Source organism: Orcinus orca, chromosome 14 (assembly GCF_937001465.1).
Source record: "Orcinus orca chromosome 14, mOrcOrc1.1, whole genome shotgun sequence".
Taxonomy (NCBI): Eukaryota; Metazoa; Chordata; class Mammalia; order Artiodactyla; family Delphinidae; genus Orcinus; species Orcinus orca.
This window is the reverse complement of record NC_064572.1, coordinates 44390094-44407529: the sequence shown is the minus strand read 5'-3', so window position 1 is coordinate 44407529 and position 17436 is coordinate 44390094. Positions and strand designations below refer to the sequence as shown.

Sequence of the window (17436 nt, the reverse complement as noted above, 5' to 3'; positions counted from 1 at the left end):
AAACAGTGGTTTTTCTGGGCAACTCAGATGAGTGAAATTTCAATTCAGAAGTTGAAGGACATATCAGCAAAGGTCTATCCTGCCAGGCTACACTGGTTCTATGCTCGTGCTGATTAGAAATGCTAAAGAACAATTAGCTAAACCAATACACTTTGATATGGCAAGACAGATCTATTAGTATTTAGTACATGTCACTTTTGTTTGATAGACAGATTAAAGGGGGGAAATTGTTTCTTCACAAGCTGATGCACAACTTTGTGTTTCCTGGCTCAGCTCAGGTGTCATTCCTGCAGGAAAGCCCTTTTTCCCCCCAGGATATGAGTCAGATGCTCTTCAGGCCACCCTATTACATCCCTCACCATGTGGGACTGTAATTGTCTTTCTTTGTTAGATTTTAATTCCCTGGGCACAGAGATCAGATCTTATTATCATGGTATCTTTGGTGCCCAGTGTAGCACCTGGCACAGCACAGGGACTCTGAAAATGTTTGTGAAGGGAGGGAGGAAAGAAGAGAAAAAAAGAGGGTAGGAGGGAGAGGGCCGGGTAGGGGGGAGGAGGAAGGAAGGAGGCATAAATGACTCCCCCCAACCCCAAACAGAAAGAAACTGAAAGAAACTCATTTGCAAATGAGTTGGTCTTCAATGACTTTTGTCCCCTGGAGACATTATCTGCTTTTTAGGAATTTAGGTACTTTGCTTAAGTGATGGAAGCCTTCCCTCTAGCTGACTTGCTGGAGAGCCAGGTGTCCAAGGAGTCCTTATTCTAGATTTGTGAGTGGGTGCTGCATTCTGCCAGATGTCCTGTTCCTCTTTTACATTCACAGGAGCAAAGAGGACTGGGGAGTTGACCTTGACCTCCAAATATCTATCTTTATGCTTTTAGCTCCTTCAATATCCTTGCTCGTATTGCTTCTAAGACAGAAGATGACTGGTCCTCAAACATAAACTCCTCTTATGTAAAGTATATTTTTCCTTGTGATTCCTGTAACTATGGTTAGTTTTTAACCGGGGGACTCTTTTTTTGTTAGGTAATTCTTTTCCTGGGCCCTGACAATTTTGAAATGAGATATTATCTTTCTTATTTGAGTAAGATGAAAACAGGTGAGAGGATGCTCGGTGAGTTGGTGGCAGAGCCAAGGTCCCAGCTCGCTTCACTGGCATCCCGGTGAGTGACTCGTGCGAACCAGACTTCCCAGACAATGGCCTACCTGAATTCTTGGCCAACTATCCGGCTGACTCACCAGGTGTAGACGAGCTATGCCAAGGCCGGGGGACTTGTGTAACATTTTCAGAAGGAAATTAAGGTGTGGCTGCACTTTTGGGAAAATCAAACAGGTGTAAAATTCTGAATCCAAATTACGACCCAGAATATCTTCAAAACCCCAGTATTTGCACGAGTCTGGGACGTGATGAGCTGGGTGCCTCCCCACCTTCCCAGCCTGGAAATGGCATGTTGGCCAAAAGGACCAGGGTGATACATTTTGTGTGGTCTCCTGGGACGTGAGCAGTGCAGTCCTGACAGCTGCCTTGACAGCTGCCCCTTCTAAACAAGGCTGAAGGCACTCTAGCCCGTGTTTCCCACAGCACAAGAATTAAGAGGCTTCAGCGGAAGCCCCGGGTGGAGGCCCACGAGGCCGGTCTGTTTCCTTCCCAGCACGTTGCCCACAGTGGGCATTGCTCACAGACCCTCACTGCTCTCAGAGGTGCAGAGGTGGTGACTGCACTCTGTTCCCCTCAGTTGATTCAGATACTTCCCTCCAACTCCCAGAGGGACCTGGGGGAAACATGATTTCCTTTTGAGCATGGGTCATTAAATCGGGACCGTCAGGGCCTGACTCAGGTCTCAGGTCATCCTCGATGGCGGACGTGGGTCCTGCTCATCTCTGCCACCCCAGCACTGGTGGAGAGCCTGGCCCGAGAAGGCTCGGACAGGTGTTAAAGGATCAAGCAGGGATCTGGGACCGCGGTGGGTGTCGAGGCCACTCTGTTCAGAGTGGAGACCCTGGGTGGCTGCCAAGTCGCGAGGGGAGGCCTGGAAGGCATGACACTTTACTCACAGACCCACCACTGCGCACAGAAGAAAGACAGGAGCCCGCGGACAGAACCGCGTCTGCAGACTTGTTTCACGTTTTACAAGGTGGTCAGAAAACAGCCTTCAGAGGAAAGTTTCCTCAGTAAAGAAACCCCATTCTATTCAACTAAACATTTCTGCAAGATTGCCTTGGTTCAGCCCTCAGCCATTTACCCCCTAAGGTGAGCTGGAAAGGGCTGCTGTGTCTGAGCGAGGGTGGGGTGGCCACCGAGTGCCACACCTGACCTAGGAGGGGGTGTACTGGGCGGTCCGCTGGCCGGGCAGGGCTCAGCGCGGCGCAGTGCTTCTGGGGGGCCCTGGGGTTTGCTCACTGTGCGAGCCGACCCTTGAGGAGGAGTGGGTGGAATGCTGGCGGGGACAGCTTCTTAGGGAATCAGGCTGGACCCACCCTGGTGGCAGGGCCAGGGGAGAACTGGGAGCAGGCAGGGGAGAAGAAGTGGAGCAGATCCTGGATCCAGGAGGAGGCTCAGAAGGGACTTGTTACGAGAGCAGAGCAGCGCCCTCCCAGGGAGGGGAGCCCTGCGGAGTCCTGCAGGTCGGGTTTTCTGAGGATCCCCACTTCCTTTGAAACTTTAGGGATCTCAGATGGCTGAGTATGAGTTGATGTGTGTGTGTGTGTGTGTGTGTGTGTGTGTGTTCTGGGGGAGGGAGAAGTAAGCTCTTCTGGGTTTATCGGGGGGTGGGTTAGTCTGCTGTGATTCTCAAGAAATGCCTTCCATGGCAAAGTCCTCTAGGTCGTTAGTGGAGATGATATGCAGTCTTGGAGCATCTCCCACCTCCTCCCCTGGGCTCTGGGGGCGCCCCTCGGGGCACTGGCCTGCAGAGTGCTGGGTGGGGTCACTGGGAGGCTCAGAGGCCAGCTGCAGGCCAGCATCTTGGGCGCTCTGGGGCCTGGGGCCAGCTGCCTCGTTGGTGTGAGGGCGCTGCCTTAGGAAGGTGGGGGCAGAGAGCTGAGAGGAGCAGCGCAGGGGCATCAAGGCTGTCACAGGCAGGGGCCGGAAGCCCGGGTACAGCACGTAGGGAGCAGCAAGGGCATCTGGCGGGCTTGGCTCAGGGGAACCCCCCTCAGAGGATGGGATAGAGACCTTGACGTATTTGCCCGTCTCTGGGTCATAGAATGTCTTGATTTTCACCTGGAGCGGCAGATCGAAGACAAAGTACTCTCCAGATTGGGGGTCTTGGAGGACCTTCTGGGTGGCAGGGTAAGGGGACAGGGGTGTAAGGGACTGGGAGCCCCCAGGCCGCCTCTGGATCGGCTCTGAGAAGGCAGACACTGAGTGGCGGCGCACGGGAGGGGGCAGGGAACGGACCACGGGGAACCTGGCTGGGGGCCTCTCTCCGAGGGACGGTGGCCTGCGCTCTGAGTCCTCGGGGTGCAGCTTTTCCTCCCGGCGTTCGCCATGCTTTTCCTGTGGCTGGTCGGTCTTTCTCCTCTTGCTTGCTAGCTTCTTGGCCCGCCGCAGGGCCTTCTCTGTTTTGGGTGGTACTGCTGGAGGCTTGCCAGCCGCCCTCTCCAGCTGAGAAGGAGGCTCTGGCTTCTCCAGGAGGCCAGCTGAGCTGGTGGTCACGTCCAACAAGGAGCCTCTTGGAGAAAGTGTCCTGAGGTCTTCTGCTGATGACTCCAGTTGGGGGTCGGAGCCGGGCTCCCACGTGAGGGCATGCGTCAGGTCCTCCCTCTGCGCCACCCTGCCAGGACGGGAGCTGGCCCAGGGGCTGCTGCGGGGAGGCTCCCCTGGCAGCAGGCTGGGCTCACTGGGGGCCTGGTAAGCATCATCGTAAATGCTGCTGGTGGCAGGGGAGCATGCACTGTTCTCTTCCAGGGAGCTGGCGCTGGGGGAAGCTGCTAGCTCACCAGGGACCAGTCTTCTCCCCGGGGGCTGTGCTCTGGGTGTAGACAAAAAGTGACTTTGGAAGCCCTGTGCCTGCTCTTCCCAGCGGGTTCCAAGCTTCTGTAGGGGTGGCTGGTCTTCCAGGTCGCCTTCTGGCAAAGCAATCGTGGGGATGCACGTTGGAGCATCCAGCTTCCCCTGGTCTATGGAACTGCTCTTGCCATTGCTGGCCACGACTTTATGTACGGCCTCTCGGGCTGGCTTCAACCCTTGGCCCTCTCCCGTGAGTGGAGGAAATGGGACATACCCCTTTGGGGCTGCCTGGGACGTCTCTGACCTGGCTGCACTGGGACCCCACCCGCGGTCCTCCATAGCCTCACAGGCCGCCCCCTTCAAGTGTGTGCCTTGCACGCTGGTGGGTGGCAGAGTGCTGGGCATTTCCCGGCTGTCGGGGGCACAAAGACCAGCATCCCTGCCCCAGCCTGGCCTCGGCAGTTCCTCCTCTTTGTGGCCAGTGCCCAGCAAGGAATCTGAGGACATGGATCTCAGGAGGGGCAGCATGATGGGTTTTATCACGGGGGTGGCCCTGAGGGTGTTGTCTTTAATTGCAAAGAGTATGTGCTTGTTTGAAGTGGAACATGGTGAAGGGGTTAGGTCTTTGGCATGTGAAAGAGCTGTATCCTTACTTCCCCCAATGCCAGTGCCTCTGAAATTAGCTTCCTCCCTCGACGCCTTCCCAGGGCTACCTTCTGGCAAACTTTCCTCTTCTCCTTGCAAGGATTCCCACTTGCTGTGCTCCTCCATGCATGCGTGCCCATTACTCAAGGTGTGGTATTGTAGTTCATCTTCCTCCATCACTTTCTCCTTCTCATCCTTCTGACTGTCGCCTACACTCACGTCATTCCTCCTTTCTTCCTGCTGGCTCTCGGCAAACCACGTCTTCTGCTGGTCCTCGAACGAGGCAAAGGACTGATCTGAAGAGCTGGTGCTAAATTTGCTCTTACTTTTGAGGCCTGGCATAAAATCAGACTGGCTGTCACTGTAAAACACATCTTCCTCCTCGGGAGAAAGGGGCCCTGGGGAGAATTTCTGGTTGAAGTTTGGATTCTGAAGCCTTGCCTCTCTCTCGGGTTCTGTATCTTGAGAGACGGATCTCAAGAATCCATCCTCTAGGCCGGAGGTCTTTGGGGTCTCCGCAGCCTTCCCTGCCTCAGGGTCTCCACTGCAAAGCTTCAGAGACAGATGTTTCCTGGGGCAGTGTTCCCTGGAGTCTGGACGCCAGCTGGGCCTGGCAGCCCCCATCGCCGATTCTCCACTGGCATCGTCCTTCTCATAGCTGTTCCTGTCGCCGGCCTCGCCATTGACACAGAAGGGCGCTTTGGTGTTAGGTGATGGCGAGGTGAGAGTTAGGTAGTTGTCTGCAGAGGCTGCACCGGGGTCAGGTTTGGGGTCCTTCTGCGTACTGATGAGTGACACAGGAGGGGCATCAGCTGGTGTCTCCTTAGAAAGCTCATCTGGAGGGCCTTCCTCGAGCCCGTTGGGAAGGAGGCCGCCGTTGCTCAGGGATTCTTGCTTGCCTCTGGTTTTCTCATCAGGGCCTTTCAAGAGGGGTGAGGGACTGTACGTGCTCTTCACACACTTCCGCACATCTTTGAGGTTGAACAGCAGGCTGGGGGCTTTGGATTTGTAACTGTCCCAGGACTGACATTCACCGGGCTCCTTCTCTTGGTATCCGTTTAGCTGTCCTGTGGGTGATGGGGTTACCTCTGCTGGCTGGCTGTTGGAGGACTCCAGCACGTGCTGGTTGGGTATGACAGGGGTCAGGAGCTTACTGATGTTGAAAGGAGGGTCGTAATGCTCGTGGGGGTCCACAGGCGTGTCGAGGGCATCCTTTTCTGGAAACTGCCCCTGGGGATTGTGCTTTGTATACAAGGCTGGGCCTCTCCAGCTGGTCTGCTTCTTCTCTTCTGAAGCATCTTGCAGACTTTCTTTACCTCCCTTCCCAGACTTTGGTTTCCTCCAGGGGGCATGGGTCGGTTTCAATGGAGGCTCAGGCTGTGAGCTGGAAGCTTTTCCCTCCGTAGCAAATCCCTGGGCTCCCAGATCCCTAGATCCCCAGGTTCCAGATGTGGAGTGAGTCCCTGCGGCCAGCCTGTTCTCTTCCTGACCGCAGCCGGCCCGGAGGTGGCAGGGGGAGGCTTTGTGCTCAGAGGCCGGGGGCTCCCTTAACAAGGGCGTGTCCTCGTAACGCTTGGGCGCCTTGCTTTCTGTGACAGTGTCAGCAGCATCCTTCCTCTCAGGCAGCCTGGGTTGGTGGGCGTTCCATGACTCAAAAGCACTGTTTTCACTGTGAAGAAAGGTCCCTTTGCGAGCCCACTCCTGGCCCCTTCCAGTCTCGCTGGTGGCTGCCCTGTGGGCCGGAGAGGGGAACTTTGACTCAAATGAGTTGGCTGCGTTTTCGGGCGTTGGGAGGAAGCTGTTGGGGCCGTGACAGGCCATTTCAGGATTCTTGGGGGACTCCTGCTGTCCGTGCTTCCTGCCAGGCTGGTGGCTGGTCTTATGGGTGCTGGAGACTTCAGCAGGCACCCTCCTGACCGTCAAAATGGCAGAATCGAAGCAGAAGTTGACACCGCTTTCTGGAAGAGGAGCAAATTTGGGGGGATTTTTGAGAGCTGGAGGCTTGCTGGTAGGAGGCCTGCTGTCACAACGTTGGCTTTCAGTCCTGTCGAAAGATTTAATCAGTGACGACACTTTGGAAACAGGCTTGTTGCTGCTCCTCAGGCCGGAAACGGGCACTTCCAGTCTCCTCTGGGCTGGTGTCAGTGGGGGGCTGCTCTTGGGATACTTCTCCTCCCCTTGAACGTACTTGGGCAGCTGTTGGAACGTGGCCGCCCAGCCGGCATGCTCCGTGCCTTGGGACGGTAACTGGCTCCAAATGCCGCTTTTCCGATGGGTATGGCTCACCGTTCTCTGGTGAAAATTCCCGAACACTTGGCGAGTGATATCCGGGGACAGGGCCAGGTCGGAGTCATGGAAGGACGCGTCCTCTGAGATGCACAGGCTCCGGAACGCCCGGTCTGTGAGGCTGCTCACCTCCCTGTCTGCATCGTCCAGCACGCTGCCAATGCTCGAGGAGTCGCTGAAGCCATCCGTGCACTTCTTACTCCCCTGCATCCTCTGCGTCCCTGTCAGTCAGTGGGCGCTTCTGGGTGATGATTTAGGAAGGGTTGGATGCAGCCCTCTCCCCACAAAACTGGAGCTTCCCGATGACCAGATGCAATTACAAAGTGGGAATTTTTTTTCTCTGCAAAAGGAAAAAGTGCAGGGTATGAATATGATATTCAACTTAGCGGCTCCGTATACGCATGACACGCTGGTCTGGATGGTCGATCTTACGTGTCAACCTGGCTGGGCCACTGTGCCCAGTTTTTGGTCAAATGTCAGTAATGCGGTTTACTCTCCACAGCGTGGGTGGGCCTCGTCCACAAGGCTGAGATCCCCCGAGCAAGAGGCAATTCTACCTCCAGTCTTTGTACTGGAGTTGCAACTTCAACTCCCCCTTGGGTGTCCAGCCTGCTGGCCTGCCCTGAAGATATTAGACTTGCCAGTCCCACTGTTACATGAGCCGGTTCCTTACAATAAATCTCCTTCTTCCTCCGTGTATACGTACATACATCCTGTTGGTTCCGTTCCTCTGGAGAATCCTGACTAATGCAGTGCCTAAGGTCCAGACGTGTCATTTTTGCAGAGTGAACTTCCCTGGCATTCCACAGGGTGTTCCCTCCTCACTCTCTCTCACAGGGCCTGCTTTATTTTCTTTGGGGTACTGAGCACAATCTAAAACTAAATGTACTTCTTTGTTGCTTATCCCCTCCTTAGGCTGTAAGAACCCGGAGCTCAGGAGCCACTAGGCTGTCTGCTTGCTGACTGCCCTTGTCCCAGAGTCACCCCAAGAGGGCACAGTCCCCCAGAGCCTGCCTCACCAGGGATCCTTCACTCTCTGACTTGCCCTTGGGTGTGGCCAGTGGGAGGTGCTGGTGGGAGCTTGGATCAAGGGGGAGCCAGCCTTCCTGGCATTTCTGTCCCCCTACTTCCTGCTTCTGACTGTGGCGTGGGGTCCTGGCAACACTACAGTCCTCTCTAACTACAGCCCCTCCCCTGGGCTCTGACTCTCACTGGGCCCTGCAACACTGCTGCCCTTGCCCCCTGGGGCTGCCGGAAGAGTGGCTGTCACTTCCTCAGTGACTCCACATCCTGGGGTCTCCCTAATTCTGCCTACACCTCTGTGATAGTCCCTTCATTGCGTTCTTTTCTTCTTTTTTTTAAAAATTGTGGTGAAATACACATGACATAAAATTTACTATCTTAACCATTTTACGTGTACAGTTCAGTAGTATTAAGTGCATTCATCTTGCAAAACTGAACTCTGTATCCATTAAACAACAACTCCCCATTCTCTCCTCCCCAAGCCCCTAGAAATCACCATTCTACTTTCTGCCTCTATGAATTTGACTATTCTAGGTACCTCATATGAGGGGAATCAATGTTTGTCTTTTCGTGACTGGTTTATTCTCTTAGCACAATGTCCTCAAGGATCATCCATGCTGCGACATGTGTCAGAATTTCCCTCCTTTTTAAGGCTGAACAGTATTGCATTGTATGTATACACCATATTTTGTTTATTCATTCATCTGTCAGTGGACACTTAGGCTGCTTCTACCCTTTGGCTGTTGTGAATAATGCTGCTATGAACATGGGTGTCCAAATATCTGTTCAAGACCCTGCTTTCAATTCCTTTGGGCACATACCCAGAGATGGAATTGCTGGATCATATGGTAGTTCTATTTTTAATTTTTTGAGGCGTTGCCACAGTGTTTTCCTCATTGTCTGTTCCATTTTACACACCTGCCAACCATGCACAGAATTCCAATTTCTGCTCTTTTTGTTTTGATAGTAGCCATCCTAATAGGTATGAGGTGGTTCATTGCATTGCCTTCTGGATTCTGTCTAAGGATGTTACTTCCTGCTGGGACCCTGATTACTACCATTGGGTACACACCTCCAATGCCTAGAACAGGCCTGGCCAGGGCAGGGGATGAACACATGAGTACATGAAAAGTTAGATAAAAGAACAAGTATAGACCCTAGAGTGGGCTCAAGTTGGGGGCGTTTGGCACAGTGAACATTCTAGCAGCTGACTGATGCAACACTGTCACACAGTGGCCCCATTCAGGCACATCAGCAGAGGAAACTGGCAAGCCCGTACGCTCCCCTCCTTGCCTGGCTGGCCTGAGCAGTAAGCTTAGGGGCCTGAACAAGGCTGTAAGGGGTGGAAGATGAACACGTGCCACCAGGGTGGTAGGGCCTGCACGGCAGGGGTCCTGATCATATCCTGGCTCCTCATAGAGGGTCACCCACCAGGTGTCCCACAGGGCCTGATGTGCTAGCACTGCTGTGTTTTGGTCCCGGAGGCCAGCCTTCCTTGGGATTTTCTGTTTCCTGTCTCTTGACCACAGCACTCTGGTGGGTTTCTGATGCTGATTCATTGGGAGGCTGACTCATTTTTATGAATGAAAGGGCTGAGTTGGGGCTGCCAGAGCAAGCAAAGGACCCCAAGTTCTAGTAAACTGGATGAGCTGATGAGGCACCACTGACGGCCCTGGGAAAGCCTGTATTTACATACTCCTCAGCCCTGCCTTGAGAATCGGGCCACTTGCCCCCAGAAAGCACAGTAGGTGCCTTTTAGAAGGCGCCTGAAAGGGGAGAGCATCCGCCCTGCCCCTGCTCCTGGCCAGCCTCGCCCCTGTCCCCACGCCCTTCTCTCTCTTCTACTTCCTCTCAAAAAACTGCAGAAGCTAAATGCTCATGGTCTTAGACTCCCACACAGCTAGTTCTGGCCACAGGGGTGGAAGCATTCCGACGACTGGGGAAACTCTTGCCTTTCTGATCAAGGGAATGGTCCCCATTGTCTCTGTTCTCTTGGTGCCCTTTTTCTCACTTCAGTACAGATCGTGGAGCCTGAAACTGTATTTGTTTGCTAGTGCTGTTGTAACAAAGTACCACAGACTGATGGCTTAAACTACAGAAATTCATTATCTTACAGTTCTGGAGGCTGGGGTTCCCAGATCAAAGTGTGGGCAGGATTGGTTCTTTCTGAGGACAGAGGCAGACCCGTGAGGGACGGGTCTATTCCAGGCCTCCCTCCTTGGCTTGCAGGTGGCTGCCTTCTTCCCGTGTATCTTCATGTTGCCTTTCCTCTGTGTATCAGGACACCAGCCCTATTGGGTTAGAACTCACTCTAATGACTTAATCTTAACTACTTAAATCTGCAATGACTCTGTTTCCAAATAAATCACATTCTGAGGTCATGAGGGGTTAGGACTTCAATATATGAATTTGGGTGGGATACAATTCAACTCATAACACTGAGGCATCCATTTTGCAACTCTGAGGGACAAACGATGATGACTCAAGGCCAATTTGCTGAGGATGGCCTGGTGGACAGAGGAACATTCCTGAGTCCTTGTGGCCCCGCTGGGCTGTGAGCCTGGACCAGAATCATCCCCCGTCTGGAATCTGTGTTATTGGGCTGAATTGGGGGCCCTCCGTGACTCTGGACATTTTAAGTCAAGTTTTCTGTTCTTGAGGTCTTACCGATACAGTCAGGGAGTCTTCTGACTCCCTGGTGTCCCGAATGCTGGGGCTTTGACCTCGGCAATGACTGAACTCAGTAACAATGGGGTTTCTCTACTTCCACATTAAGATGGAAATAGCGTCCTTAGAGAAATAATTAGAATCTTAGAGTTAAGTAAACACCCCCAGTCAATTAAATACCACCTACTGTTAGCAGATACTTGTTAGTTTTTAAACACTCTGCTTCCATCCCTTCCTTCAAGTAAGAACACTTGGTACCTTTTGGGGAATTTCCTCTCCCCTTGGCGTTCAGTCTCGGTGGGGCTGAAAGTCAAGGAGCCTGCAGAGACCTCTCAGGGCCAAGTGCAGACGTGAGACCCAGGCCAGCCCACTGGACTGTTTCTCCTGGAGTGACGCAAGGAGGGAGTCTGCTTTCCAGCAGCAGCAGGCACCCTGTTTGTCCTTTCCCAGCCTGGAGCTTCAGCCCTCACCTTGAGTCCACGAGGGTTCCCCTTTCCTCGTAATACGTATCCTTTCCTGCTTCACTTGTCCAGTTTTTGTTTCTGTTGCGTGTGACCAAAAAACCCAACCTGATCTTGGGCTCGTGTCATACTTCCAAACAGTAACAAAAGATGGTCACTGATGTTTGGAGTATTCAGAAGATAGCCACATTGTTTCTGCCTCAGGAAAAAGAGAGACCTCCCTCTTGCTAACTTCATTCAGATAATTTCTTCCATTCTGACTTGATTTACCTGGGTTCAGATGGGACGATATAAAGTTGGCTTCCTTCCCCCACTCCCATCCCCTAGTCTCCTGATACCCAATGGAAGCTTCAGCAGAGTAGCCCAAACCGAAGGTTTTTCCAGGGGCCGACTCTTGAGTTGATACATACCTGTTACAGGAGTGGGGGTAGTGGGTGCCTGCCTTTCTGGGTTTCAGGATCTGTAGTTTTAAAACTTCTTGTCATGATTACATTCGCTGTCATTGCTGCCCATCTAGAAAGAAGAAGAAAAATAATTTCATTAGAACCCTAAGGACCAAAAGGCCAAGCATGAGTTCAGTACAAAAGCTATCTTTAAATGTCAGTAATACAATTGGCTTTCAAATTTTCTTTTTTTTGGCTCTCATACTTGAACTCAACAAAATTCCAAACGCAGGCATTTTGGGGGAAACCAAGATAGATTTATATCCCTTCCAATATTCATTAATTTGTCTCTGGTCCAAGAAATCTTTAGGAACCTGTTTTAAGTCTTTGGGATTTCTAATATGAATGGCCCAGCTGTGAATCATTTTTTGCTAGTCAGATTGGACCAAAGGCCCTTTTCCCATGTGAATTAATAATGCAGGTTTTGCAGCAAAGAGAACTAGAGTGGGCTGAACTTGAATCCACTCGGCAGGCAGTACTGTTCAATTTACTGTTGGCAGGAGGTTTGAGCATCTATTTTGACAGCTAAAAGAACCAAAAAGCTGCCCAAGAGAATTTTAAGAGTGCTCAGAATGAAGTGTGAAGTAATTAAAATAAATCCACTATGCAAATTATAAATGCAGACCATTGGGGTTTCCAGAAGACTGTCCTCATGTTGTAACTCCTGGATATTAATCCAGTCCATGGTGGTTTATTAGTAATATTAACAATCATAATAACTCAGATTTGTGGAGTGCAACTTTGTGTTGCTCACTATCCGGTTAGCCCCGTCCCTGGCCCTCGAGGCTGTCCTTTGTGTCCCCACCGCACACTGGGTTCACCTTTTCCATAGCTCATGCCGTATTTCCAGACATTATAACCCATGTGTCTCAGGAATTGATGATTGCTTCATTCTCTCCTCAATTAGAAAGAAAATTCCACGAGTCCAGGAAGGGAGTCTTATTTGCCCTTGTTTACTGAACACACCAACACAGAAGCCGAATAAACGTTCGTGGCAATGCTCTGAATTGGGTGTCTTCATCCAGAAATTTAATGGAGGGCAGACAGGCACAGAAAAGAAGGAGCAAGAAAGATGGAGAAGTTCTACTGAGAAGGACCCCTGGTCTTGGGTTTTAAGACGATCTGGGAAATTCAGATTTGTGTCACTAACTAGAGAGCCCATTGCAGCACCACCGGGGTACAATTTAGGGATGAGGATGAAATCACTTCATGTCACACGTGGATGAGACAGAGATGCAGAAGGACATGGTACATTTATTTTGTGGACATTTAGGGAGCCCATCACTCTGTGCTGGGGGTCACAGACTCACTGTCATTGCTGCTGAAACACGTTCTCCAGAGGCCAGCACAAACCACCCTGCTCCCTGCTTTGGGCTGTTTGACGGAAGCCAACCCGAATTGCTGAAAAGTCTGGCTCATAAGAGCATTTTTCAGGTGAAAGGGTGCAGTTCCCCTCAGGTAACATGAGTGAGGGAGAATGGCATATCGTTGAATCGTGCTATAAAGAAGGTCTTGGAATCTGCCCTGATGAATATATAGAAATGAGAATGAATATTTATTCATGGCACGGTAAGATCCTATTCATGTCTATGGCCTTTAGAATCAGTTTGCTCTCTTAAATGCTTCCTGACTCCTCACGCCCATTATTTCCTTGACTCATTTAGTCTGCCTTTAGTTTCCCCTCCCCCAGTGGATCGCCCAACGGGTAAAGTTGTTTCTCATCTGACTTAACTTCTAAGCTTCAATCAAGACCGTTGGCCACTATCTTCCTGGGAAGCTCTCCCACCTTCATTTGTGGGACTCACACACTTTCCATCTCCCTGCCCGGCCTAACGGTTCATCTCTTATCTTCCTCTCCTGGATGGTTGGATTTCCTCTGCGCCAGGCCCTGGGGCTTCTTCTCTTCTCCCTTGTTAGTCTCGCTGGGCGATTTTACCCACACCCAGCGTCGCCAGGAGCAGACACACACTGACGGCATGTCCAAGCCAGGCAGCTTGTCTGGGCTCCAGCCTCTGTTTCCATCTGCCCCCGGACAGCTCCACAAAACCACACATTTAAAATGGAATCCGTGACCTTTCCGCAAGCCAGTTCTTCCTCTGAGGATCCCAGAAATCTGAGTCACCTGTGACCGCTGCCTCTCCCTCCTCCATGCCTCCCCTAAACTGATCCATGTCCACGTCCCACGAGTCTCATCTTTGAAAGGTCTCTTGCCCCCCCGCACATTGATCTTAATCTCCACGGCCACTGCGTGGTCCCAGCTGCTGTCATGTCTACCTCGGGCTACCGCAGGAGTCCATAGTCATTCTCTGCACTATACCCAGAAGCAGCTTTTAAAAACCAAATCTGTTCATGTCAACCTCTTGCTTAGAATCCCTCAATGGCTTTCCAGTTTGAAAGAATGACAATCAATCTCTCTTAACAAAGCCTCCCTTTTCATCCTCATCTTGGACTATTTTTCCCCTCATGCTTGGCTTTCCAGCTACCCTGGACGTTTACCAGCTTCTTCAATATGCTGTGCTACCTTCTGCCTCAGGGCTTTTGCACATATTTTTCTCTCTGCCTGGAGTTCTTTAATTCTACCTTTCTCCTGTTACCTGCTTAACTCCTATGTATACTTCAGAACCCACTTCACATGCCCCTTCAATAAGGCAGCTTCCTCAGGTTGTTTTAAATCTCTCTGCTACCTGCTTTTACAGCCCACTATACTCCTCTCCTTTGAAGTACTTATTATAATTGTAATTAAGTATTTAACTGGGTGATTATTGTTGAATTGTTATCTCTCCTGACAGCCTGGGTGCTTCACTGTGGCAGGGTCCGTGTCTGTCTGGCTCTCCAGGCTATCTCCTCTTGTGGCATAGTGCACAGCACAAGAAATATCTGTTAAAAAGTGAGCAAATCCCTCCACCTCTGTCATGATGTTATTCGCACTATTGACTGGCTTAGTGGGACTGAACTGAAAGTTAGTTATAATCCAGTAGTTCCAGAATTATCATACATTTCAAATTAGTGAATTTGAATCCAGGTGGATTTAATTTCCTTTTTGATTCCTAGCCCTAAAACATATAAAATCTGCCTGTGATGGAAGGAGGAAGCAGGCAGAGCAGTTATCCTTAGAGCCAGCTCACAGGATGGCGGAAGGTGTTCACTCACACCATGGCGTGTGCCAGTTAAGTTAGGGTTGAGTTTCAGGGTGAATATAGCATCTACATCAGGGAGAAATACGTGACTTCATGACTTTGTCATTTTCCTGTTTGTCTCTCTAACGGCACTCAGTGTTCCAAGCTGGGGAATGATTTTGAATCTCTCTGGAGGGCTAGCGTCCAGCAAATAATTGTTGTGTACGTTAACTGGGGTGTTGGTTACAGCCACATTGCAAATGGCCATTAACTGATACGATACCTAAATTATAGGTGTCAGCAGGTGAAGTGTTGGCATCTGCTCTGTGTTGTACAGGCAACCCTGGAGGCTCAACAGCCCCTCTGAGAACTGGTCTTTCAACACTCCATCCACAGATGCTGGATGCTGGGCACAGGTTCTGCAAAGCACTAGAGTGCACAAGGGGAAATGGGGTCCCCAACAGGAATGAATGGACAAGGTTTTCCAGTTCAGCCATCAGGGAGGGGCCAAAGGCTCTGGTGGCACAACCATAGTGAAGACATGCTTGGGGAAAACTGGGGGCGTGTATGTGCCCCAGTAGCCAGAGGCTGGGAGGATTACCCTTGAGGATGTGTTTTGTCTTCTCCTCATTGCCAGGGTCATCTTTTTGTTTTAGAATATGTCAAACAAACCAAATCTGAGGGAGCACCCCCATGAGTCAGCCTTTTGTCACCATGAGAAATGAAATAGCCTTTGCACGGTCATTACAGATTCGGACTCTTCCAAAACGTTTTCTCACATGGTGCCTTTTTCCATGTCATCCTGCACAATGCTGTTGAATTATCATGGACTGGAATAGGCTGCTTTGTGTAGAGATTTTTCTCTCTCTCTTCTGATCCCTTGCGTATGGCTGTGCATGACCCTCAAGGCTTTCTTGGCGGGGAAGCTGGAAGTCTCCCCATACCCCGCTCCCGCCAGGCGTGCGGTGCCCTGGATGAGGGACCTGCAGGCCAAGGTGGGCCCTGGCTTGCCTCCTTGGAGCGGCAGTCTCTCTGCGTGGAATGTTTCTCTTTGTTCCCAGGTCACCAGCTTCTGACCACTTCCTCCTCTGTTCTCCTATTCCTTATAGAGTTCTAAAAAAATCACTTGCGCTGCTTTATTCCACTTTATCTGCTATGAATCCATCTTTCCAAGAAGGCTTTGAGCTCCTTGAGGTTCCCGGCCTGGTTCGTCTCTGACTGACAGGATGCCTGGGGCATGGTGGCCACTGGTCAAAGCTTTCAGCTGCCATTGCTGAGTACGCTTCTTGGGCCACAAGGATGTGATGACAGAGGTTTGCTGCGAGTGTGTGGTGTGGGAATGCAGGACCCAAAGTTCTGCTGCCTCACGTTCTCCTCGACTCCCACGGGACTCCTGGCTGGCAGCCAGCCCAGGCCCGACAGGTCAAGCAACACAACCTTTGCCGGCCTGCCCCAGGCTGTGAGGACAGGAAGTGGCCAGGGGACCCTGATCCAGATTGCCACACACAGCTACTCATCTGAGCCCCGGGGCTGAGGAGGTGTGATGGGCCCACAGAACCAGAGCCCTGACTGGTGCCCCAGGCAGGCCCCAGTTCCTTATTCCTCTGTGCAGCTGTGCACCATCAGCTTCGGTTCTGAGACAAGATAATGGAGCCTCAGAATGTTTCATGTCACACAGCTGCTGAGTGACAGAGCTGGGTTGGGGACCCCGGCCCGGGTGGTCCTGGAGTCAGGACACAGCAAAGGAGGTAGCGGTTGGCGGTCTGGCATGGCCGGGTTGCCAGATTGAGTAAATTAAAAAACAGGACACTTAGGGAAATATGAGTTTCAGATAGAACAATGAACATTGTTTTAGTATACGTATGTCCATATTTGGGCTATACTTTGTATTAGTCAAATTTCTCTATCAAATTAATCGTCCCATACTTATACTAAAAATAGGTACTCACTGTTTATCTGAACTTCAAATTGCACTGGAAATCTTGTCTTTTATCCGGCAAGCTGAGGTCCTCACCAAATTTTAGGACCCAAAGTGGATCACAGTCAGAGGAAGCCAACCAGCAAGTCCATCCTGGGGTGACTCATATCTGCACGTTACCCTGCGGTTCAACACACACGCTGGGATCCGTTATCTTGTTCGATTCTCATGACCCTTATGGGGTGGGTTCAACAGGTCTTATTGTCACCATTTTCTAGGTGGAGAAAAAAAGGCACAGAGAGGTGCAGAACATTGCTCAGTGTCACACAGCATGTAGAAAAGAGAACTGGGGCTGGGATTCAGCTCAGGTTCACCGCTTGACCACCCCACACTCTCTCCAGGATGAAACCCTCACCCCTCTGGTCCTTGGGTTCAGGCACAGAAGGGTGTGTCCTGGGCTCCTGGGCTGGAGCTCAAGGGAGAATTGACGATTGACGGAGAAAAGGAGGGTTTATCATTCTATTCACCTCGCAAGAATCTTCTCAGCTCAGCTTTTTCACGACAACCAAAGGAGTAGAACTAACAATGCAACTGGGCAGCACAGGGTCCCTCCCGTCTGGGGAGGCTCAGGTGGCCAGTCCTTGCTCAGCTGGGAGGGATGCTCTCCGGCTGCTAAGCAGGCCCCTCCTTTCTCCTCGCATCCCTGCCCGTCTTTGCACAGGAAGCTGTTGAGATTTGCTTTGTTGCCGGGTTTGACCACTTGCCTGTAGTGTGGTTTTTGAGCTCTAGCTCTTTGGGTAGATTTAATTACCTTAATTGAATGGTGTTTTCACTTTTCAGCAAAGGCGAAGCAGGAAGCTGGTGGAGATGACAGGGGTTGGCTTTATCACACCCAGAAGGCCCTGACAAATTGGAACTGATTCT

General features: G+C 51.3%; 1 protein-coding gene across 5 annotated transcripts in view; it reads right to left on the bottom strand.

Annotated features, from left to right (window-relative positions):
- Positions 1-2096: 2096 nt before the first annotated feature.
- C14H10orf71 (chromosome 14 C10orf71 homolog) overlaps positions 2097-17436 on the bottom strand; it is a 28324-nt gene continuing 12984 nt past the window's right edge. For 3 of the 5 annotated variants that reach the window (XM_049697381.1, XM_004286388.3, XM_049697382.1), the window contains exons 2-3: positions 11446-11548; positions 2097-7224 (exon numbers count right to left, since the gene is read on the bottom strand). In XM_049697381.1, the coding sequence (XP_049553338.1) occupies positions 2793-7094 (4302 nt within the window). In that variant the 5' untranslated portion in view covers positions 7095-7224; positions 11446-11548 and the 3' untranslated portion in view covers positions 2097-2792. Of the gene's footprint in view, positions 7225-11445; positions 11549-16543; positions 16787-17436 lie in introns of all 5 variants that reach the window. The other 2 variants (XM_049697379.1, XM_049697380.1) reach the window with 1 other exon arrangement.